The sequence below is a fragment of the Plecotus auritus genome, assembly GCF_963455305.1.
Source record: "Plecotus auritus genome assembly, chromosome: 10".
NCBI classification, from domain to species: domain Eukaryota; kingdom Metazoa; phylum Chordata; class Mammalia; order Chiroptera; family Vespertilionidae; genus Plecotus; species Plecotus auritus.
The window spans coordinates 41930613-41953726 of record NC_137785.1 but is presented as its reverse complement, the minus strand read 5'-3'; the positions used below and the strand labels follow the sequence as shown (position 1 = coordinate 41953726).

The 23114-nt window shown below is 48.8% G+C and overlaps 2 protein-coding genes across 2 annotated transcripts in view; both read right to left on the bottom strand.

Annotated features, from left to right (window-relative positions):
- Window positions 1–23114, bottom strand: part of BCAR1 (BCAR1 scaffold protein, Cas family member) — a 68791-nt gene that overhangs the window by 40944 nt on the left and 4733 nt on the right. The window lies entirely within an intron of this gene.
- Window positions 15891–23114, bottom strand: part of CFDP1 (craniofacial development protein 1) — a 105187-nt gene continuing 97963 nt past the window's right edge. The window contains exon 7 of the mRNA XM_080645151.1: window positions 15891–16209. Coding sequence (XP_080501277.1) covers window positions 16119–16209 — 91 coding nt within the window. The 3' untranslated portion in view covers window positions 15891–16118. The remainder of the gene's footprint in view (window positions 16210–23114) is intronic.

Below are 23114 nucleotides of genomic sequence, written 5' to 3'. Positions count from 1 at the left end.
TTATTATCCTACAATTCTGGAGGCCAGAAGTCCAAAAGGGTTGGCAGGGCTGCATTCCTTCTGGAGGCTCTAGGGAAGAATCCCTTTCTTGCCTTTTTCAGCTTCCAGAGGCTGCCCGCATTCCTTGGCTCCTGCCCTGCATCACTCCCACCTCTGCTCCCGTCATCACATCTCCTCTGACTCTGGCCTTTACAACTCCCTTTTTTTATTGTTAATCCTCACCTGAGAATATTTTTCCCATTGCTTTTCCGAGAAAGAGTGGAAGGGAGGAAGGGGGGGAGGGAGAGAGAGAGAAACATCATTGTGAGAGATACACATCAATTGGTTGCCTCCTGCATGCACCCCCGACTGGGGCCAGGGATCAAACCCACAACCCAGATAGATGCCCTTGGCCAGGAATCAAACCTGAGACCCTTCCGTGTGTGGCCGATGCTCTACCCACTGAGAAACACTGGCCAGGGCCTGACTCCCTCTTATAAAAACCTTGTGATGACATTGGGCCCACTCAGATAACCTAGAAAAATCTCCTCATCTCAAGATTCTTAATTTACTCATACCTGCAAAGCACTTTTTGCTTTATAAGCTTTGTAAAGTGACCTAGTCATATATTCTGGGGATTCAGACGTGTAGAGGGGGACCCTTGGCCCTCCAAACTGCTTCCCTACTTAGTACCACGGCCTGAACTGCCCCATGGCTGAGTCTGGCCAGTGGGGGATCCTCTCACTCAATTCAAGCAGCATCTCCCAGTTCACAGGAACAGCTGTAAACAACGTGTGGCTTCGGCATGCAGTCCAGCAAGACAAGACAAAAACCCCTAATAGGCCTTGACCCTTTGACCCCCAAATTTCAGGAATTTACCCTAAAACATGCACTCACAAGTATCCAAAGACATATGTGCCAGAACAGAACTTGCAGCTTTCCTGCTGATCAGGAAAACATGGCAACAACTTACATGTTCAATAACGGACGCCAGTTAAAGAAATCCCAGAACATCAACAGAATCCAATCCTAGGCGGCACCACAAATGACACAGAATGACATGGAAATACGTTTACAATATCCTGTTAAGTGGGGGGAAATAGTCTCCCAAATAATAAGTACAATTGGATCCTATTGTCATAAAAATTCACATATTTAGCCCTAGCCGGTTTGGCTCAGTGGATAGTGCGTTGGCCTGAGGACTGAAGGGCCCCAGGTTCGATTCCGGTCAAGGGCAAGGGCACATGCCCAGGTTTCGGGCTCAATCCCCAGTGTGGGGCGTGCAGGAGGCAGCCAATCAATGGTTCTCTCTCATTATTATTGATGTTTCTATCTCTCTCACCCTCTCCCTTCCTCTCTGAAATCAATAAAAATATATTTTTTAAAAATTCACATATTTATGTTTATGTCACATTTTTGCATTGGGAAAAGTATGGAAAGATAGATACCAAAAGATCAGCTGTGGTTATCTTGGGGTGGGGGTAGGTTTTATTTTAACCACTGTGGGCTATTTAGGGCAGGCCTATTGGGTGCTTGGTACTTACTGTGCTAGTTAGGAAGTAAGACTTTTTCTCTCGTCATGGATTAGAATTTCACAGAAAACTAGTTTGTTTTGTGGAGAAGGGGAGGAGGTTTCAGTGTAAATAAAATTATTTTCTCATGTTACTTGAATGAACATTCATTGGTTGTGCAATTTTTTTTACAGTAAACACTTTTTAAAATTGTGGTAAAACTTAATCTGAAATTTACCATTTTAACTGTTTTTAAGTGTATAATTCAGTGGCATAAAGCACATTCACCATGTTGTGCAACCATCACCACTATCCATTTCCAGAACTTTCTCATCATTCCAAACAAAAACTCTGCCGCCATTAAACAGTAACCTCTCTCTTCCTCCCCCAGCTCCTGGCAACCACCATTCTACTTTCTGTCTAGATGAATTTGCCTATTCTAGGTACCTCATATATAAGTGTAAGCGTGTAATATCTATCCGTTTGTGTATGGCTTATTGCACTTTGTAAAATGTTTTCAAAGTATGATTTTTCTTTTTTAAATAACACTGACAAATTCTAGGAATTGCCAGCCACTCTGGACAGATTCCCACAGACCCCCTGGGGCCTGGTGCAAGAGTCTTTCCCAGGGGCTCACCCAAGTGAGGTTGGGGAGGGGGTACAACTGAACGTGAGCAGAGAAAGTCCCTGGGTCACACCCACCAATCCATATAGCGCTGTCACCCCTGAGCAGGCAGGGGACAGAGAGGAAGGGACTTGACGGGGCCTCTAGCAACTGACAGCTGAGCTGGCAGAACAGCAGGCTCCCACCTGGGCTCCCAGGACCTGGGATGTTTGTAAACACCCAGAGACCAGAGCCCCTTCCAGGAACAGGCTTGTGATCCCGGTGACTGTGACAAGTGGAATTTCACTCTTGACTGGAAACATAATCCCCAAGGCACTGTGTTTCTGAATCCAGAGATGAAACCGCCCAGCTGAATAATATACATTCTTTAAATTACTAAAGAGCCCAAAAGAGGGGCTGCCACACTGGGGTCACCGCTGTGAGTCCCCAGAGCAGAAGTTCGAGTTCTCAGCGAGGCAGGACCAACAGGCTCCCACCCCACAATCAGCTGTTCTGCTGCCTGGAGGCTGAGGGTCGGCCTGGGGGCGCTGGGAAAGTCTCCCTGCTCCCAGGGTTGAAACTGACCCTAGTGAAAACAGGGAAGTACTCCCTGTAGGGAGTGAGGTCTGCACTTGGGCAGGAGCCAGGCTCCCTGTCACCTTTGACCTCCGGCGGCAGGGCAGGCTGGGGTTTGGTCATAAGGCGGGCCTGGGTCTGGTTCTGCCATGTGAACTTCGGCTCGGTGTTTATGCTCTAAGCATGTTTCCCCCATATGTCAAATGGGGCTTAATAAAGCACCCAAACACCCACAGCCCCAGGGAGCCCATCCCTATCTCATTCGAGATGGGAGCCCAAGAGTGTGCAGTGAGGTGCCCTGGTTCAACATCCTGGGAGGAGGGGGTACAAGGCACGTAAGGGCAGCTATGGCTCCAACATGGGAAGCATCAGTTAAATGCTGCTGCTGTCAGGATCACTGACTCGGTCTCTCCACCCTCCGCCCACCAGCCCACCCTTCCTGGTCCCGAGCTTCCTACTTCCTGTGCTCCCCTGAGGCTGGAGACACCAGCTCCCCTGAAGGTCCCCCTACACCCTGCACTTACAGTAATAAAGATGCTGGAGGCTGGCCTCGAGGCTACTTTCAGGCAAATTCTTTACACAAGGCCCTTGGGCTTAACATTTGACAGAAGGAATGGCTGGCAGAAGGTTCTAGAAAGACAAGGCTGCACATCGCCTGTGCAGATAACCGACCAGTCAAACACCAGGATAAGACCCAGAGACACTGAGACAGACCCAGATGGGGAAGCTGGACTTGGGCTCCGCCCTCCTGGCCCGCCTGGGGTGGCAGAGGCTTCCTGAGGCAGCAGCACTGGAACAGGAGCTCTAAGGATGAGTGAGAGTTCAGGGGGCTGTGTGGGCAGCAAAGCCAAAGTGGAGGTTCTTCCCCACCCACCCCTTCCCCGCCAACCTGGTCCTGCAGCCTCAGTCCCATGTGATCCTGGGAAGAAACACACCAAAGTTCCAGACAGCAGAGCCCAGTGGGAGGCTTGCCTTTAAACCCTGGCTCTGCCATGCTCCACCCTGAGCCAGTCAGCCCTCCCCAGACCTCAGCTTCCTCTCTGTGCAATGGGACAGTTGTGCAGGGTGCTAAGAGAGGGTGCTGGGAGAGCTGGGGTCAGCCCTCTTGGGATCCACTTGTTTCCTCAGAACGATGTGTGTGTCTTTTCCCCCTGATAAACAAATCTCTCAGGGTATTTTAAGGCATCAGGACCAGACTCCTGCTGGGCACCCAGACCTGCGAAGTCCCAGGTGAGCAGAAATCTGTACAAATTATTGTGTACCTTATATGTTCAAGACACTGCAGGGGTTGCCATTTCCTGGAAGTAGAGCCTAAGGTGGGGAGTCTTTGAAAGTACCTCTTTGAGAGCAGGGGAGTGAAGGAGTAGGAGGGGGCAGGGGAAGGTCTGAACCAGGAAGTGGTGCCCTGAGCTGTAATCCAGCTCCAGCCGGGAGCTCTGGCGTAAGGATTGCAACACAGAACTGGTCCCACCTCAGGCAGGGGTTGGGCTGTTAGACTCCTGACCTACTGTCTGGCCTGGGGCAGAGGTTCTGGCCAGACAGGTCTCACTCAGCCAAAGGCAATTTGCCAGAAACAGGGTGGCTGTAGCAGTTAGCAGTCACGTCTCCCAGCAGCTGGGGGATGGGTGCGCCTGAGAAAAGGGGTCTGGGCGGCTCTTGGCTGGTTACCTCCAGCACCCTCCCCAGAGATGGATGAGTCAACAAGTCTGCAGCTCTACAGGTTCTTTTGCACTTAAGGAGCCAATAGCCATTGGCTGCCCTGGGCATGTTTGGGGAGTTGCTTGTGAAAGTCCGAAAGTCCTTACGTACATGTGGGGATGGATTTCCAGATAACCTTTCCCTGCCACCTGCCCCTCACCCCACCCCTTAGGATCCCTGCAGCATCCCACTCAGAGTTCAGGGAGAGAAAGTCTCAGCCCACACCCTTCCCTGCTCAGGGGGAGCCTCAGGTGAGAAACAGGCTCACCAAGGCACTTTGAGCTGCAGTTGGGCCCCAGGCCTCCGATTTCCAGTTCTTTCCCCGCCAGGAAGAAAGCCCATGGCAAACTCCCCTGTAAGCAGGAGCAGGGTCTCCCTTTTGGGGGTGAGGGTGGGGAAAGCTCCAGAAGCAGGCTCCCTTCTTACTCTTTGAACACCCAGCCCACAGTGAGACCAGGGAACAAGGACATGGCAACCGTGGGCCAGTCTGGAGGGAGACTAACCGCCATGACTGGGCTAGGAGACAAGCAGGGCAGCTGGGGGCTCTGAAGGGCGAGGGCTCTGAACATCCAGGGGTGCCGTTCCTGCTGCCAGTGTCTCAGTCTTCTTGAGAAGGATGTGACTTTTGGTTTTAAATGGTTCCTCCCAGACAATCCCTTCACCCATCTACAAGGAAGGAATCCTCACTGGTTCTGAGGCCTGTGGGGGCCTAAGCCCCGCTCATCCCAGGAGCACAGACCAGTTCTCCACCAGCAAGCACAGGACCGGGCCAGCTGGCGCCCACACTGCTCATCCTCACTGGCTCCCTCCTGTCAAGGATGCAATGAATAGAGCCGTTGCCACAAGTCCAGTCTGTGCTGCTTCATAATTGTCCAGAGGCACCCCCATATTCAGAGAGGAAAAGTGAGGCTGCACAAAGCAGCCAAACTTACAAAAGAAACACTGGTGCCAGATCTGATGCTTGGGGCCCGATGCTCTGGAATCCTGCATACAGGTCTGATTGTCCCAAGTCAAGACCAGATGGTAGACCTGGAGACACACAAGGGGCAACTGAAATGCCAAAGGGGTGGGCAAGTCATCAAAGAAAGAGGAGCCTCAATTTGGGAGGATAAAGGCAGAGAGGGGATAAGATTGGAGGATACATGGTTGTGAATAATAGCTAAGGCATAGGTGGACCTGCTCACCAAACCTCAGAACCATTTGAGAAGCGTGAGGGAAGTGAAGCCACACCTCTTATTTGAACAAAACTCACTTATCCTGAGAGGTGACAGGATAAATGGATTCAGAAGTTTAGAGCAATTCAGAAATGAATGGGCCTCAAAACTGGGTATGTGATGAATCAAGTCATTGGGGCATATTTCAGATGCACTAGTCAGGGGCCTCAGAGAAGCAGAGCCAATGGGATGGATACAGGCAGAAACCCCACGATCTGACCTCTGCATGCTAGAGACCCAGGGGAGCTGATGGTCTAAGTCCCAGTCCAAGAACCAGATCCTAGAACCAGGAGTGCACATGGGCAGGAGGTAATGGATGTCTGAGGTCAAGGAGAGAGCAGATTTGCCCTCCTTCCCACCTTTTTGCTCTATCCAGGCCTTCAGCGGTTTGGATGATGCCCACCCACACAGGTGTCAATGATCTTCTTTACTCAGCCTACCCATTCAAATGCTAATATCTTGAGAAAAACCCTTACAGACATTATTTTGCCAGCTACCTGGGCATTTCTTAACCCCGTCAAGTTGACACATAAAATTAACCATCAGACCTACCCTATCCAAATGCCCCTTCCAGAGACAGAGCCCAGGCTGATACCAAAGAAAGTCCTGGTACTCAGGGATGATCTAGTCCACTCTTCTCCAGGGGTGGCCATTCTCCTCTTAATTCTGGACATGTCTTGCCCAAAGCTCTGGGCTCTGTGCTCACAGACAGGCAGACTGGGCTTCCTTGCTGAATCCTGTCTTCTCTGAGGGTTTTCACAGGGAGAGGGGCACAACTGCCCTGCTGGAGAGAGGGAGACCTTTCTAGGAGGTAACTGGGCACTGTATTTCAAGGCCTTGAAAATATGCACTTTCCCTGACTCAACTCCCCTTGTAGAAATAATCTAGAAATAATCAGAGATGCCTGGCCAGCGTGGCTCAGTGGTTGAGCCTCGACCTATGAAGCAGGAGGTCAGGGCTCAATTCCCAGTCAGGGCACATGCCAGGGTTGTGGGCTTGATCCCCAGTGTGGGGTGTGCAGGAGGCAGCCGATCAATGATTCTCTCTCATCATTGATGTTTCTCTCTCTCTCTCTCCCTCTTCCTTCCTTTCTGAAATCTGAAAAATATATTTTAAAAAAAGGAATAATCAGGGATACAGATCAAGATCTAAGGACAAGGTAGGTCATTACAGCATCCTATCTAATAAACTTGGAATATACTAACTGACCCTCATGCAAAGATGGCGGCGCCTACAGCCAATAAAGATGGAATATGCTAATTGACTGCCCCGCCCTCAAAGATGGCAGCACCCACAGCCACAAGATGGCGGCACCCAGTCCCCTCAGCCCTGGGGTGGCAGGCTTGTGGCAAGGCTGGGCCTGCCCCCAGGTGGGCCCAGCTGCTCTGCGTGCCTGCCTCCAGAGTCCCTCAGTCCCCTCAGCCCACCAGTTGCCCAGGGCTGGCCCGAGGCGCAGGCAAGCCTCGGTTGGCGGCTGCCCAGCCACCCAGGGCCGCCCGAGGCTCAGGTAACCAGGGCTGGCTGAGGCTTGCGCAGCCAGCAGTGGCAGCAGCAGAGGTGTGATGGGGCGTCCTCTTCCCCTGATTGCCGGGTCATCTCCCACCCCTGAGGGCTCCCAGACTGTGAAAGGGGGCAGGCCAGGCTGAGGGACCCCCCTCCAGTGCATGAATTTTCATGCACCGGGCCTCTAGTTATTTATAATAACAAACTGTGAGTAATCTTAGTGGCCAATGGTAAAAAACTAGTAAAATAAATTATGCTACAAACACATAATGGCATATCATACAGTCATTAAAAGTCATATTCTCAAGGAATGTTTGAATAAATGAAGAAATGCTCATAGGGTAGACCACAGGTTCAAAAACCTGCATGCACCAGCACAAGCCAATAGGGTTCTGTGATGATGAACATGTTCACTACCTGCTCTGTCCACCATTGTAGCCCCGGGCCACATATGACTTCTGAGCACTTGAAATCTTTGGTGGGTGTGATTAAGGAACTTCATTTTGAATTTTATGAATTTAAAATTTAAATGTAAAGAGCCACACGTGTAAATATAACTAACTTCTATGTTGAGCTGCAGAGGTACAGTATAAGTTCAACTGAGTTAAGAAAAGGTGTGCAGAAATAAGACAGAAAGTACCCTGAAATGTATATAGCCGTTTTCTCTGTAAGATTATGGGAGATTTAAATTTTAATTTTCTGCTTCCCCATTTCCCAACAATGTACAGTTTGCTTCTAAAATCAAAGAACAATCACAGAGACATATTGCAACGGGGAGGAGAGGAAAAGCCTGGCGCAGGCGGAGTTTGCGCTGGCAGCAAGGCTGGGGCGCTGGCCTGGGAACTGGGGCAATCTGCCCTGAGAGGGGCTTGTTTTGACAGGACTGTTGTGCCTCTGGTGGCTTGGGTTGTTTCCAAGCTGTAGCTGACACAGTACCACTCGGTGTAGCTGGTGTGAGCATGTGTGTGTGCATGTGGGTCATGCCATCTGTTGCCAACCTGGCAGTGAAGTGTTGCCTCTTCAGCTGTGTGTTGGGTCTTGGGGGGGATTTTGTTACTTGAATTTCTCTCTTGCTCCCCAGGCCTGACTTCAGCTGCTTCTCTAAGTTTCTCATAACTTTAAGGAGCTTCCAGAGAAGCTCTCCGCTGGGCCTCCAAAGACTTGAAAGTAGGAGAAAGTTCTTGCAGGTGGGTCTCAGCAGACGGACGAAACCTGGGCTTACTGATGATGTAGTTCACTGATGTGTCAGGAATTTAAGAGGTTGAATTATTTGAAGTGGAAAGAATAAAGGAAGATGGACTTTCCCTAAATACACAGCTGGAGGCTTTTACCTTTTTTATGAGTGGGGATGCCATAAGTAGTGGTTCTCCAACTTCAGCGTGCATAAGAGTATAAGAGTCACCTGGCTGCTTGTTAGGAATGCAGAGTCCTGATGTAAACCCCAGGATTATTCAATCTTCCCTCATTTTACAGATGCAGAAATGGGGACAGGGAAAACCAAGGGGACACAAGCTGGCCAACAGAGCTGGGACTGGAATCCGGGTGTCCTGACTGTGCTGTGTGCGTGTCTTTCACTATGTCACACTGCCTCTCAGTCGCCTGTGGCACATGTTTGGCATTAAGGAAAGTGTTAGACAACAGTGGGGTCCAAGCCATTCTCTAATACCAACTAGAGGCCCAATAATTCAATTAATTTCTGCACCAAGTTAGTGCAGACCCCACAGATTAATGGCTTAGTCAGCCAAGACTGCCCCCCTTCAGACACAGCTGCAAATGGGGTGCCCAAGCTACCCACACTTCTGCCCAGCCCACAAACACCCCCACAGATTTGATATTTGCTAGAACAACTCACAGAATCAGAAAGAGGCTTTAATCACTGAGGCTACAAATGAACAGCCAGATGGGGGTGGCCAGGGGTTCTGTACACCGGAGCCTCTGGGCCTGTGGAGTTGGGTGGGTGCCACCCTCCCAGCACATGATATGTTCATCAACTTGGAAGTTCCCCAAATTTTGTTGCCTAGGGGGTTTTATGGAGGCTTCATTTCGTAGGCATGATTGATTAAATCATTGGCCTTGGTGATTGAGCTGCATCTCTGGCCTCCCTCTCCCCAGAGGTTGGGGGTGGGGCTGGAAGTTCTAACCTTCTAGTCACATCCTGAAGCTATCTCGGGCTCCCTCAGGAATCATCTCATTAGAGTACAAAGACAGTAAATTCCAAGGGTTTTAGGGGCTTTGTGCCAGGAACTGCACAAAAACCAAATATTTATTTTTTATTATACCATATGGGGTATTTGCAATCATCTGGAAAATACCACTTGCATTACAAAGACAAAATAGGCCTCTACAATGATGCTTATTCTCATCATTTCTAGCCCCAGTTGTCAATAGCAGTCTCAAAGGCACACACAGATTACACCAGAGACTGTTGGTGCAGGAGGCGTGTGTGTGTGTGTGTGTGTGTGTGTGTATGAGAGAGAGAGAGAGAGAGAGAGAGAGAGACAGAGAGAGAGACAGAGAGAGATTGGGGGATGGGCAGGTTCCTCTCCCTGTTCTCAGGACCCCCAATCTCAAAGGTCCCATAATGGTGCTCAATGGCAGAACTGTAACAGAACTGCAAGGTCCAGCTAGAGATGACAAAGATGAGGCAATGTGAGGAGGTGTCAGGGACAGAGAGGGTCCACCTGCTATTCTCTGGCACCCATAGAGCTTCTAGACTTTAAAAATGTCTTCCATTTGTCAGTCAGGGTGCCTCAAACTTGGGTAGGTTTAGGTTAAAATGCAAAGGCATTAAGTGGGAGAAGCAAGACATTACATCATTAACAGAGATTACTGGGGCTAGTCAAAGCAGTTAGCTTCCTGCCTTCCCTGCAGAGAGCAGAGCAGCTGGGCCCGACACCGTCCTCCACACACAGGAGAGTTTGGCCACAACTCTCAGGGAGAGGGCACCCACAGTAGCCTTGTGTCACAGCAGTGGCCCAAGGGACAGCTCAGAATGCTGGGCAGAGTTTGAAGATGGACAGCTCCATAATTTCCACTAGAAAACCCAGACGTTGACTGTGATTCAATTTAGTGTCTTCAAATTTCAAGCTTATTTATCCAGGTCAGGAACCATTTATTTGCTATCGAACAAGGCAAGGCCTGCTGCAATATATGTCTACCATATGGCTTGTGCGTGTCCTGTCTCTGTGCATCTGTCAAGGCTGTGTGGGCGAGAGGAAGGCTGACTCGTCAGGCCTTGCCCATCGGCTAGGCTGGGAGGCAGCAAATGGTCTCTCCCAGCCTGCTTTTCAGAGAAAGGGGAATTGGGGGTCCCCTGGTAGTTCACCTATGGGAGTCACTCATCTCCTGGGGAATGTTCCAGGAGCCACTTGGGGGCGGGGGGTGGGGGCAGTCATATTGGAATGCCTGCTAGCCCAGACTGGGATGCAGACCAAGCTCCTTGTCAAAACCAGCAAGCTCATCACCATGGTAACCACTCCATCCCTGAAGTGCCCATCCCTTGGACACCTCACGTATAAGGAGGCTGACAGAGGAGATACAAGTTTAAAATTTTTTCAAGGTGAGATTCACAAACATAAAATTAACTGTTTTAAAACATACAATTCAGTAGCATTTAGTGCATTCACAATGTTGGGCAACCATCACCTCCATGTTCGTGTTTTTTAACTTGTATAACTGGGATTGTATTTTAGGTCTTGTGCAATTGGCTCTGCATCAGTGCTGCTCATGAGGTTCAGCTGTGATGATGCATATAGCCCTGGTTCATTCTATCCACCTGTGTATCATATTCTACCAGTGACTAGTTCACAATTGACCCTTTCTCCTGATGGGTACTGGGGGGGAGTCCCGGGTTCCAGATTTGCCCGATCACCAATAAGCCTGCCTCCCTGTGCACATGCTGGTGCTCTTTTGGTGCAGGAGAGTGCGTGTGTGTGTGTGTGTGTGTGTGTGTGTGTGAGAGAGAGAGAGAGAGAGAGAGAGAGAGAGAGAGAGAGAGAGAGAGAGAGAGATTGGGGGATGGGCAGGTTCCCCTCTCTGTTCTCAGGACCCCCAATTTCAAATTCAAAGGTCTCATAATGGCTCTCAATGGCAGAACTGTAACAGAACTGCAAGGTCCAGCTAGAGACAACAAAGAGGAGGCAAGATGAGGCGTCAGGGACAGAGAGGATCCACCTCAGGCACCCAGCAGAGTTGCTGTGCAGCTTCAGATTTGTTAGATGTAGCCAGTGTTCTTCAAAGTTGTGCTAATTTATATTCACATAAGCTTGGCTGTCTTAGGGAGCTGGGAGCAAGGTGCACAACTTAATTATAGTAACTTAACACTTGGATAATGTATTTCATTTCATAAACTGCTGTGAGGTAGACAGGGCAGGATTATTAACCATTCTCAGCAACCTTTTGAAGACAAGATATCTGAGACTCAGAGGGTCTCATCTTGGATCCCAGCACTGATTTAAGGGTAAAGGCAGGAGGCCAACCCCAGTGTCTTACCCTGGAGTGCTCTCCTCATGCTGTTTCTCCTCCTTCCCCTCCCCAACACCAACACCTGGACCCTACCTGAGCATAGATCAGGCAGTCTACCCACCAGTGTTCTGGAGTCACAGCAATGAAAGCTCGCTGGCAGACTCTGGAGAGAAGGCCTGAAGGAGGGTCTCTGTGGTTTGGGCCATTCCAGGCTGTAGGGAACCAGGACAGAATCTTCTGGACTTTTACATCCCATTTTCCTTGTTATAGTTGCCAAGTTGCTTGTGCATAAAGATTGCATTTGATAGTATTTTGAATCTAAGTTGCCCTAGAAGGGTACCAAAAACAAAAAGCTGCAGAAAAAAAAGAAAAGACTGCAGAAAAGTCCCAAGCAGGAACCATGGGCGCACCTGTAAGCCCAGGAAGCAACCCTGTCCCCTGGCCTTCCTGGGTGCAGAGGGAGTGGCATTTAAGACACCTTGACATTTAGGATATGTTGGCAGTCATCCTCCTCCCCTCACTCCCTGAAACTAGGCAGCATTCCAAAGGAGAGGGCACTGCTGTCTACACTGCTCAGCACAGAGCTTATGCAGGAGTGACACCTCACCAGGAGGCCTGTCTGAACAAGGACTGAGGGGTCTGGGTGAGGCCACACTCCCCTCCCCCTGCAGGGAGTGTCCCTGGGCATAGGCAGGATGGGAAGCGAGGCCTTTGGCGACTTTGGACACAAAGTCTGGCAGCGAGTGTGACAGCCATCATGCAACTGCAAGCTCGCCTCATTGTCGCTTCTGCCCCGTGGCATTCAAGTCCTTTCTTCCCAACATGAACCCTCCTTCACAGAGATCCAAGGGCAATGAGTGTTTAATCTCGCCTGACGCTGTTCCAGTCATGAGATGTAGGTGTGACCACTGGCTGTTTTGCAGTTTGACTTCAGGCAAGTTTCCTCTTCTCAAAAACGAGGAGGATCTGATAACATGTGAGGAAGCACCTGGCACATGGAACCAGGCCACCATTTGCTGATGAAGCTAAGAGCTTCTGATCCTTCCCCAGGAGGCCACCATCTCATATCACTTCCTACTGTTCACTTGTTTGGGGATAATGAAAAAAAGGTCATGAACTCTTACCCAACATGCCTGAGCAATTCCAGTTCTGAAGCCAAATGGCGGAGTGCACTCTCGTGAGCCTGCTCTAGGTCCTTCTCACACTTCTCCTCCCCTCCCCCGACCCCATTCCTCCCCAACTACACATTACACACCCACACCACCCCTCCTCTGTTCTGCTGGTGCCATGAGGAGCACAATAACTAAGAGCCCTGTCCCCTGGCCTTCATGGTCCCGGCATGGGTAACAGAAGCACCATTACCCCATCCTCTCTAGGGAGGTTCTCTGGCCCCCTGTGGGTCAACCATCAGCTGGCCTCCTCCACCTGGACAGGTCTCATGAACTCGGGCACCGGGTTGTCTGCCAGGGCTCTTAATAAAGTTCCTCCTCATCAGCTCGCTCAAGATTTCATTCTTTTTAAAAAAATATATTTTATTGATTTTTTTACAGAGAGGAAGGGATAGAGTTAGAAACATAGATCAGCTGCCTTCTGCACACCTCCCACTGGGGATGTGCCCGCAACCAAGGTACATGCCCTTGACCGGAATCGAACCCGGGACCTTTCAGTCCGAAGGCCGACGCTCTATTCACTGAGCCAAACCGGTCAGGGTTCAAGATTTCATTCTTAATGCAGCCCCTTCTCCCCTAGAGACCTCATGTAGAGCTCCTAATTAGAGCAGCGCGTTCCTCGGGAAATAGTGAGCAGAACACAAAGCAGCTTGTTTTATTCTTTAACCTTATGCTGTTGTAGCGCAGTTTTCTCGGTAATGGGAAGGTACCAGAGGCCCTGGAAACCCTACACGCCCACCTGGGACAAGGAGAAGACAAAATTGATGACCAGAGCACAGCCAGGAAACCCAACTCTGAGGGATTCTCTGGACTCTGCAGACCAGCCAGGAAGTGACCTTGGGCCGTCCTCCTCCATCACTCATGCCGCAGCAAGGGAGGCGCACGGTGCCCAGCAAAGTGCTGCCAAACTGCCTCTTAGCACTGACTCAGTCTTTCCACTTCCCATTTCCTACAAACATTTTCCTTGACAATTCCCGACTCTGGGATAAAGGGACAGTATTTTTGTTGGAAGTGAGGCAGATTAGTTTTCACTAAATGTGGATGTGAAGAGCTAGATAAAATATTACACATTTGTTCTTTAAACTGTGGGTTAGAGAGTGTCTGCTGTGGTTCAAACAAGACTGATGAAAAAGGTGATTCCTGATTGAAGACGAACACACCTCAATCAGCCTCACCACCCAGCCTGGCCCCAGTGGGCTCACCAAGTAAGGCCAGGCATTAGCTGAGGCAGCTCTGTCCTTTGAGTGAGGTAGGAAGAGGTCTGGACAGGCACAATGCTGGCTGAGAAAGTAGGTCCAGATGGGTTTCAGACAGGAGCACAGATGAGCAAGAGGAAGGCCCAAGGCTGGACCATGCCTGCCTCTAGCCCATCTCACCCTCTCCAGAGTTCACCACTCACTGAGTCATGCAGGCCTGCCTCATAGTGGCTGTGCCATTTCCTTCCTATTCTCTTACACCTTAGTTCTCTGCCTGGCACTCGCCGCTCACACTCAACCCACTTGAGCAGGCAGGGTTGGTCAGGCAGGGCTGAGAAGACTCACATTGAAAAGGAAAATGGGAGGGCTTTCAACCTAGTTCAGTATCTGGTTAAAACTGTAGTCTTACTTTCCCACTCTGACTGACTTGGGCTGAGCTGCAGAGCCTAACCCCAGGGCCCCGCCACAGTTGACTTGGGTGGAGCTGGGGAGCATGCCCCTAAGGCCCCACCAAGATTGACATGGGTGGAGCTGCGGGAACCTTCAGGGGCCCGCCACAGGAGGAGCTATATAGGTCAGAGCCTCCCCATGAGTTCAGTTCAGGCTTTGGATCCGGAATTCCCCTGGACTAGCAGATCTGCGAAATAAAGGTTAAACTTTCCTCCCTCAGCGTGCTGGCTGATTGTTCTCCCGTGCATTCTGCCACAACATCTCCTGGGGCCTGATTTACACCTACAAGACACAGCCATTCATTTGAAGGGACCAGCTGTCCACGCCCGAGAACCTGTCTTGCTGGCCAGTTCCGCTGTCTCTTGGAACTGAGCCACACAGTAAGGAGTGAACGTTAGGGTCAGAAAAGGTGCTTCAACATCTGGGAGATGGATCTTAGGCGGTGGGGTACAATTCTTCCTATACCAGGGTCCCCTCCAATACATTCCTGGCCACTGCCAGACCTGTGGGCGAGGGGGGCGCTCTGGGAGGCCACCCATTCCGTCCTGGACTAGGCAGAGCACTTCAGCCTTTCCTTATACACAGCTCAATTCTGCCTCAATTTAAAAAAAGGATTATGAACATTGTAAGTCTATATAAAATTTAAGTCTATATAAAGAACTTGATGTATAGCTTCAATAGTTATCAACATACATGGCCCATCTTATTTTATCTTTAACTCCACCCACTCCTCCAGGACAATTTTAAAGACCAAATGGAGAAAAGCCTGTTTGTTTATTACAAAGAACTGAGTGTACAGGGTACCACTGGATGGCTGACCTATCACCTAGTCCTAATCTTCCCCCCTCAGCCCACCCCACCCACTTCCTGTCTTCCAGGTCAGAGGCTTTTCCAGCCTCCCCCACAGCCAGGGGCGGTCTAATGACCCAGCTATGGCCAATGACACATAAATGAAAGCCTGCTCTGAGGCTGCTTTTTTAAAATATCCTCTCCTGAGGGTATTTTTTTCCATTGATTTTTAGAGAGAATGGAAGGGAGGGAGTTGGGGCGGGGGTGGGGGGGTTAGGCAGAAATAGAGAGAGAGAGAGAGAGAGAGAGAGAGAGAGAGAGGAACACACATTAATTGGTTGCCTCCTGCACCCGCCCCTACTGGGATTGGGAGATTGATCCTGCAACCGAGGTAAGTGCCCTTGCCCGGAATCGAACCTGGGATGGGATCCTGGGATCCTTCAGTTCTCGGGCCAATGCTCTATCCACTTAGCCAAACTGGCTGGGGCTCAACCTTACTTTATACCAGTAACTGTAATCCTGAATGGAGAGAAACAACATCAGGGTTCTGAATGGAATAGATCCGAGAACTAAACTGCCCAGGGACCTGGCATTGCACCAAGACTAGGGAGCCCCCTGCCATCAGTCTCTGGGGCCAGGCCGACATCAGAAAGAGCCCTATGGCCCCCAAGTTCACATCCTCACCATGGCCAGCAGGACAGGCCTGGAATGTAATAAAGAGAAGGCGAGTGGTATCATCAACTTCACCAGCCTCTTATAGGACCAATTTTTATTTAAGAACAAACTTTTAAAAGTAAAAATGAATGAAACCATGTGAGATGAAGATACAAAGACAGAAATTCAAAGTAGAAAATAAAGGTCTTGCTGGGAAACAGTCGAGGAAAAACACTAGAGACATTTCACAGACCCACAAGAAGCTCACATTGTAAACAGGATTAAGCCGCTACCAATGTCCCCCCACACCATCAGGGTTTCATTTTGCTCAGCCTGAGATCTCGCTCAATTTCAAACTGCCTGTGATCCACTCGGTCTAGAAAAGCTTTCCGTTCAATGTACCTAGAAGAAAATGAAAAAGATGTTTGTCAGAATCCAGTAAGGGAAAGTGTCTCCGCTGCACTATCCCATCCCCCTGGTGTGAACAGATCCACCTGGGCAGCAGGATCACTGGTCACAGCAAAGGCAAACAGATGACCACAGTTGGTGCCCAGAAAGACCACCCATGACTGTCAGTAACACGACCCTCACATTTGGTCTAAACAAGGATGTTTCTGGTTCAGATGTGAATGAAAAAAGAAAGCAATAACTTATCAAAGGGAAAGTACATGAGAGGCTTTGGTGGCAGGAAAATGTAACAAGGCTTTAAAGAAAAAAGAACAGGGGTGGAGCCAAGCACAGGTTCAGAGTTCAGCTCGCTTAGTGGTGTGCTGAGTTGGTGGGGAGAGGAGCCTATGCATCCTGCGTATATATATCAAAATGTCAAAAAGGTCATCTGAAAATGGAAGAAGTGTAGCAAAAACCACCTCACAGGTCTGCAGGGAAGGTGAAGTGAAGAAGTACATAGAGTGCTCACGTTGGAAGGTATTTAACTGCCTCCACCCTTTCCTTCCCCTCACCGCCCCCTCCTCCATATATCCTCCACCCAGGTGGGATCAGGTTGCCTCCAGGCTGACAGAAGAGACCTTTCCTTAAATTCTTCTAAGGAAATGAGATCAAGTGCCTCTGCTGCCCATAGTCCACATACAGGGGTCCCTTATAAGGTCGGTGATTTGCTCCCTAAATCTGAGGCCAGGTTCAGTAGACAAGGCTTCCCTGGGTCTTCCCAGGCAGGATGGGAAGGAAGCACAGGGATGAAGCAGGCAGGAGAGACACAGCTGCATTTCAATACTCCTTTTTGCCATAAAGTGTGCCAAGATTTGCCTGAGGGAGGGGGATCTCTGCTGCTAATTAATCTATTTGAGAGCGCAAAATTGCCATTGAAAATGGGACACATAATTGAATTTCTGCACTAATTTTTCTTTGTTGCATCTTGGAAAATGTGCATCTGTCATTACAAGGTCATTACGTTTATAGTGAGAACCTTACCAGGTTTAGGAACTTGTGCTCCTTTGCTGAGTTCCGGATCTTGCTTCCCTCTCACAGCACCCTGTGAAATGCAGGCTTTCCTTTCTGCTTTCCAGCCAAGCCACCCTATGCCTTACTACAGAGAAGATGGCTCTAAATGTGAATCCTGACTCTGCCTTTGCTGGCTGTTTGACTCTGACTAAGCCACATAACCTTGCCAATGTAGTTAGCACAGAGAAGGTGTTCAACAAAATGGTAGTGAATGCTGTCACCATCACTTTGGGAAGCTAGCTTCTGTCAGGGTCCTGAGGACAATTGATGCAAGAGAAATAGTCAACTCTCTAGAGTTATTAGCAACTAGTAGCCAGCTACCACCTGGTCTAGGATCAGGAAATAAGAGGCTGTGTCACAACTGCCAACTATAGCCTGGCGTGGTTCAGGGATTGAGGGCCGATCTATGAACCAGGAGGTCAATGGTTCAATTTCTGGTCAGGGCACATGCCCAGGTTGCAGGCTTGATCCCCAGTGTGAGTAGTGCAGGAGTCAGCCAATCGATGATTCTCTTTCATCATTGATGTTTCTATCACTCTCTCCCTCTCCCTTCCTCTCTGAAATCAATAACAATATATTAAAAAAACACACAAAAAACCCCCTGCCAACTAGAAGCCAAAATGGCTGAAACACCAGGGTAGGGTCTGCTCCTAGGTTTGACATAAGCCCTCAAGGTTAGGTTGTCATATTTCACAAGTGAAATATAGGATGCCCATTAAATTTGAATTTCAGATTCCCTGGTAGATGGAGAAGCCACAGACATGGGACCCCTTTTTGATACACAGGGAAAATAAGGAAGACTAATGGGAGGTAGACACATGGCAGAACAAATTCCCCTTCCGTCTGTCACCAAAGGACCCAGGATTCTCCAGTGGGGACTGATAATCAAAATCAACTGAAGGGCTCTGTCACACTACAACCACCATTTCTCCCCACCCCAGCCAACCAGCCCTGGGTGAAGATCACAGTGGGGATCAACGTTTTGACAGCAGTGTGCTTTAAATGCCCCTCGAAGTTCCAGCAGAAAAAAAGGGGTGAGCTGTAGCTCAAGAGGAATTTAGGGCATGTTTCAAGAGAGCCACAATCCAGTGCAACCTGTCTGAGAGAGCAGGTCAGTGGTAAGGAAAAGGAAGTATGGTATGTGGCTTTGAGAATTTGTGGTCTTTCTTCTTGACTTTCTTTTAAAGAAGAGGAAGTGGCCCAGTCGGCATGGCTCAGTGATTGAGCATTGAACTATGAACCAGGAGATGACAGTTCAATTCCCGGTCAGGGCATGTGCCTGGGTTGCGGGCTCGATCCCCAATGGGGGTGCGCAGGAGGCAGCTGATCAATAATTCTCTCTCATCATTGATGTTTCTATCTCTCCTCCTCCTTTCCTCTCTGAAATCAATAAAAATATATTTTAAAAATAAAGAAGAGGAAGTAATACTTAAATTAGGATGCACACTGAGCATGAATAATGGCCTTGAAGGTTCCTTATAGCTGTGCTGATCCAGCTGACCTTGAGACTATCAACAGTGAAGCCAGGCTGGGTGCTAAAGAGGCAGGTGCAGGCAGAGTTCAGGTTTAGGGGAGGCCTCAGGTAGCAAAGAGGGGTACATGTACAGAATGCAACTGAATGCTCAAGGGCACTCCAGACAAAGGCCATCAAGACAGGTCTGCTGACTTCATTCCCCCATTCACAGCCATCTGCAGCTGCTAACGGGAGCCTTGTGATGGCTTTGGTTTACTGCCAAGAGCTGACCAGGAACAAAATTTCTATTGGACAGAGACGCCCCCACCACTGAGAGAGAGAAAAAATGCCAAGGATGAGTATGGCATTTACTATTTGTGTGACTCTGGGCAAGATACTGTGCCTTATTTTTCTTCTCTGTAAAAGAGGAATGAAAATTACTGTGCCACTCTAACGATACAATGAAACAGTGACAACTGCTTTGTAAACAATGAAACCCCAAATAGCTATGAGCACTTCAGGATTCTTGCTTCCCATTTCTGACTCTACTGCTTACTATAAAGGCTCACAATCCAGGACAGCTGGAACAGGGACCAAGGGGCCAAATGCTCCAGAAAGAGGAAGGCTCATGGGGAAAGCCCCTCCTCCAAGGTAAACCGAGCCTCAGGAAGTTTCCAGGCACTTTAAGCAGGTTACAGTCCCAGAAGAGAACTACCAGCTGACAAGTGCTTTTCTGACCTGAAACGCTGTACCCTCACCCAGGACCTAGGCTGATTTGGCCTAGTCCACCGGAAAGCAGGCCGTAGGGGTGTCATCTTTTCCCTCTACTACTGCGTTATGTGGCCCATTTAAGAGATAGCAGTTCTTCACTTTCATTAATAAAATGTGCTAATGGCATCAAAACCTCAGGGATTTTCTAGCCTTTCCTTTCAGAACCAGGTTAGACACGACAGGCTCTGACATCTTTTTGCTCTTTCAACCCAAATTACTTTTCTGCCACCAATTTTCGTGAGATCCAGGCCCATGAGGAGGGAAGGGAAAATGGAAGAGGACAAGAGAGGATAGAAAATGCTTCCAGGGAGTGTGTCAGCACCTACTTCTGGAAGCCCATGCCACAAAGGGAAGGGTGACCACCCACCCTCCTTAGACATCAGAGGTCTGTGAGGGTGGGAAGACCCTCACCTCCAAATGGGTGTGCTCACCCCCAAAAGCCCCATTCCATGGCTGGTCACCCACCCACCAGAGGCCTCTTGCCCACTGGCCAGCGAAGGAAAAGGCACAGGGAGGTGCAGGGACAACTGAAGCAGGGACAGAACTTGGGATGCTTCAGGGCTGCGTTACTAGTTGGCTTGCAAGCACAGCCAATAAGCATTCAGCACAGCACAAACACAAGAAGGAAAGGGGGAACTTCAACACCCAACACCAAAGCAACAGGCAGTGGAGGTGTTCCGAGGCTAGAATAAAGCTCTAGGGTGGATGTAATGAGATGGGCACTTTTTGCCCTGAGAAATGCAACCGAAAGAAGCAATCTATCCAATAGTGCACAAGCCTGTGTCTCCCCCTCCACAGAAGAGCTGTAACTTGCAAACATCTTGACGGCCGAGTGACAGGGTGGTGATTTTAACTTTCTTCTCCACTGCTTTCCTCCCATCTCACCTCCATGTTGGGCTGGCTCTGAAATAGTGTCTCTTGGGGGTCATGGAGACAGATTCTTTGGAGAAAGAAAATTATTTTCTCTGTTCTCCCCTTCATGCCTCTCCAAATCACAAGCACACCTGGTTTCCAATCATCAGCCCAAACCAAACCTGCATATCTCTTATTTTCTATGCACTGATCCCTTCCCCAAAGCTTGCTGGCTTCTGCTGCTGGGGAACCTGTGGGATCACTTACTAGTACAAGTGAGAGGGGCAATGCCAAACGCCTCAAGTGCAGACTGCTAACACATATTCTGAAATGGTGGACCTGGCACCCTAGGAATCTGGGCTCAAAGGAAAAGCATCTTTGGCAGAGGCATTTTAACCAACTTTGCTCACCAAAAATGATGCATGGGTGGAGACATCATTGGGATGTATTCTACCCTTCTTTTCTGGGTGGTGAATTCTAATCCTACTGGGCTCCAAACCAAAGCTATGGCTGTCAGCTAGCCAGAGGGACAAGCACTGAGAGCAGTGGCTCAGCACCTACTTTGGGCAGATGCACTTAGAGGTGCTGGCAACAAAGTGGTGAACCAGACCCCATCCTTGGGAACTTACTGTTTAGGAAACCAAACACAATGACATGCACCAGTTGGTAATAAGTGTAATGGAGAAAATCAAATAGGGTGATGTGATTGAGGGTCTCTGGGGTGGGACTGCTCTAGAGAGTGGCATCTGAGGCGAGCCCATCGTGGAGGAGGGTCTGGAGGAGCCCTACAGAGACTGGACTGCCATGAGCATGGGAGAAGAGGAAGAAAGGTGGGCAGGGTATGAGTGGAAAGAGAGGAAACCAAGGATGACTCCTAGGTTTTCCTTTTAACCGTTGGGCGGATGGCGATGGTGCCATTTTTGGGGAAGTCTGAGGGCGTGTTTATGGAAAGAAAATAGGCATGTAGTTTGGGATGTTAACTTTGATGTGTGCCTTGGACATGGAGATGTCAACTAAACAAGTGATATGGGAGTCTGGAGCTCAATGGAATGGTTGCTTTTTGGGGAGTCATCAGAAAAACGTACCTAATCTGTGGAACTAGTGAACTTTGTTAGGGGAGAGAACGTGAGGAGCTCAGCTCTGGGACTTCCCAAGTTTAACAGCTCAGAGAAGGAAGAAAAGTCTGCCAGTGAGAGTAGGAGGAGATGCCCCCAAGCTGTATTTGCACCCACTGTGGAAAGTATTCCTAAAGGGTTGGCAGGAATACACCACCAAGGGATTTAAAGGAATAAAGCACCTAGCTTTTCTGTAAGGCCCTAGACTTGGGGTGATCAATAAAGGCAAATGGGAGAAAGGAGTGGAAGTGGGAGTGGGGTGGGGGTGGGGAGGGATTCCTATTTACAAACATGCCAGACATTTCCTCTACTTATTTAATTCCCATAATAAACCTGACAGGTATACTTTATAGAGAAAGAACCTGGGACTAGAGCACTTGGCAGGTTGGTAGTAAAGACAGGATTTGTATTCAGTTTCAATTCAGTTTATGGTAAAACATAACACAAATACACAGAGAGAAAGGTATATAAAATGGGCAAGACAAATGAATTGCTATAAAGCAAACACTCATGTGGCCGTCACCAGGTCAAGAAGCAGAATGCTGCCAGCCTCGAGGAGGCCTCTGCAGCTCACCCAGCACCCAGGCTGGCCAGGTATGAGCTTGCCCACCGTTCCTTGCTCTCTGTTCAAGTCTCTGTTCCCTCCATGTTACAGACTAGTGGTGCTGCATTTTGAACTTGGCATAGACTTACACTGTGTGTGTTCTTTTGTGACTTGCTTTTGTGACCTAATGGACACACTAGTTCTGCCTATTTTTGACCTTCATAGAAATGAAATCATACTGCATGAACATCTTTGTTATGTTATTAAAATTTATTCATGTTCCTTCCCATTGCTGAAGAGCATCCCTGTGTGTGAACATATCACACATTGCCTGTCACACTATTGATAGACATTTGAGTTGTTTCTAGTTTGGGCATATTATGAAAAGTACTGTTATTTAAATTCTCACATTTGTCTTTTGGGGAACATATAACTGAATTTCTGTTGGGAATACAGCTAGGAGTGAAATTGCTAAGTCACAGGGAATAACTACACTGAGCTTCGGTAGATAATGCAAAATGGTACATTTGAATTTGCATTATTATATCTCCCAGATAAATTGAACATTTTTATCATGATGAGACTGCCTCCTTTATTTCTGGTAATGTATCTGCCTTAAAGTCTACTTTGTCTAATATACATTAAGTTGTAAAGCTATCATTTTATTTTATGCTTATTACTTGTCCTGCATGTTTGGTTTCTTTAATTCTCTTTTAGTGTCTTCTTTCACAAATCATTTCATTATCCTCCCTCCATTCCTTTGGAATTTATCCAAATATGCACATTTAATCAACACCTTTACCCTCCTCCTGGATAATAAAAGATCTTTGAAAAACTAAACTCCACTTACCATCTTCCAACTTCTATATATTAGACGCCAGATGTTTAATACTATGTTGCTTTAAGGAAAAAAACCTGCCTTAGCCAGTTTGGCTCAGTGGATAGAGCGTTGGCTTGCAGACCAAAGGGTCCTGGGTTGGATTCCGGTCAAGGGCACATACCTCGGTTGCAGGATCCTCCCCAGCCCGGGCCCTGGTTGGGGTGTGTGCAGGAGGCAACCAATTAATGTATTTCTCTCACATAGATATTTCTGTCTTTCCCTCTCACTTCCACT